We start from the raw sequence: 695 nt of genomic DNA, 5'->3' as shown, positions 1-695 counted from the left end.
AGGAACGTGGTTTCAGTAAAAGGGCCCACCACGGAGAACCCTGCAGTATTGGTTTAAAAACGCACTCATTTGTTCATTTCAGGGGACCCAGTGAACCCGTTGAGTGATGTCTGGAGTCTTGGTCTCACGCTAATGGAACTGGCGATCGGGCGATATCCGATTCCCACAGTGGACGCCGTGGATTTCGTGCGGACGTTTGCTCCCGATTTGGAATCAAATATGATTGAACACTGGAGAGCGGCAAAAACGGGAGAACCACTTCAAGGTACGTTCATCGTTTCACTTGTCTATCAGGAGGCCGGGTAAATAATGCATTGCTTCGTATTTTGCGCTGAGTTAAGGGTGTGCTGATTGAGTTCCTTTGGTCTGTGATCCTGTCTAGTTTCTGGGTGGGTCACACTGTCGATAGGCGTAAGTTCTAAACTGTTCCGATTATGCACCACAAATGAGAGAGACCGACCTCAGGAGAGACGATCCCTCAGAGCAGTGAGTTCCTCAAAGTGCGCATCAGAAGTTACTTTCCCTCCCCTCCTAGAACAGACCACCGCTCACGCTCGATTGCATGATGTCCTTTCCCTAAAGGAGCTAGTGCTTATCTGTGCAGATTCTTGTGATGGAATTCCTCGATTTTTTTATCTTCCGATTCCATCTAAGTGGTACTCACTGCTTTTGATGATTAGTCAGAGAGAGTTGAT

The 695-nt window shown here is 47.8% G+C and overlaps 1 protein-coding gene across 1 annotated transcript; it reads left to right on the top strand.

Moving 5' to 3' along the window:
• Window positions 1–132: 132 nt before the first annotated feature.
• T265_16190 (hypothetical protein) lies at window positions 133–265 on the top strand (the record flags this gene model as incomplete). Its single annotated transcript, XM_009179740.1, has 1 exon — window positions 133–265. A coding segment is annotated over one exon (132 nt), but the record flags the coding sequence as incomplete, so codon positions are not given.
• Between the last annotated feature and the right edge of the window lie 430 nt (window positions 266–695).

This window comes from Opisthorchis viverrini (assembly GCF_000715545.1).
Source record: "Opisthorchis viverrini unplaced genomic scaffold opera_v5_6962, whole genome shotgun sequence".
Lineage (NCBI taxonomy): Eukaryota > Metazoa > Platyhelminthes > Trematoda > Opisthorchiida > Opisthorchiidae > Opisthorchis > Opisthorchis viverrini.
The sequence above is the reverse complement of the archived record's forward strand: the minus strand, read 5'-3'. Positions and strand labels throughout refer to the sequence as shown.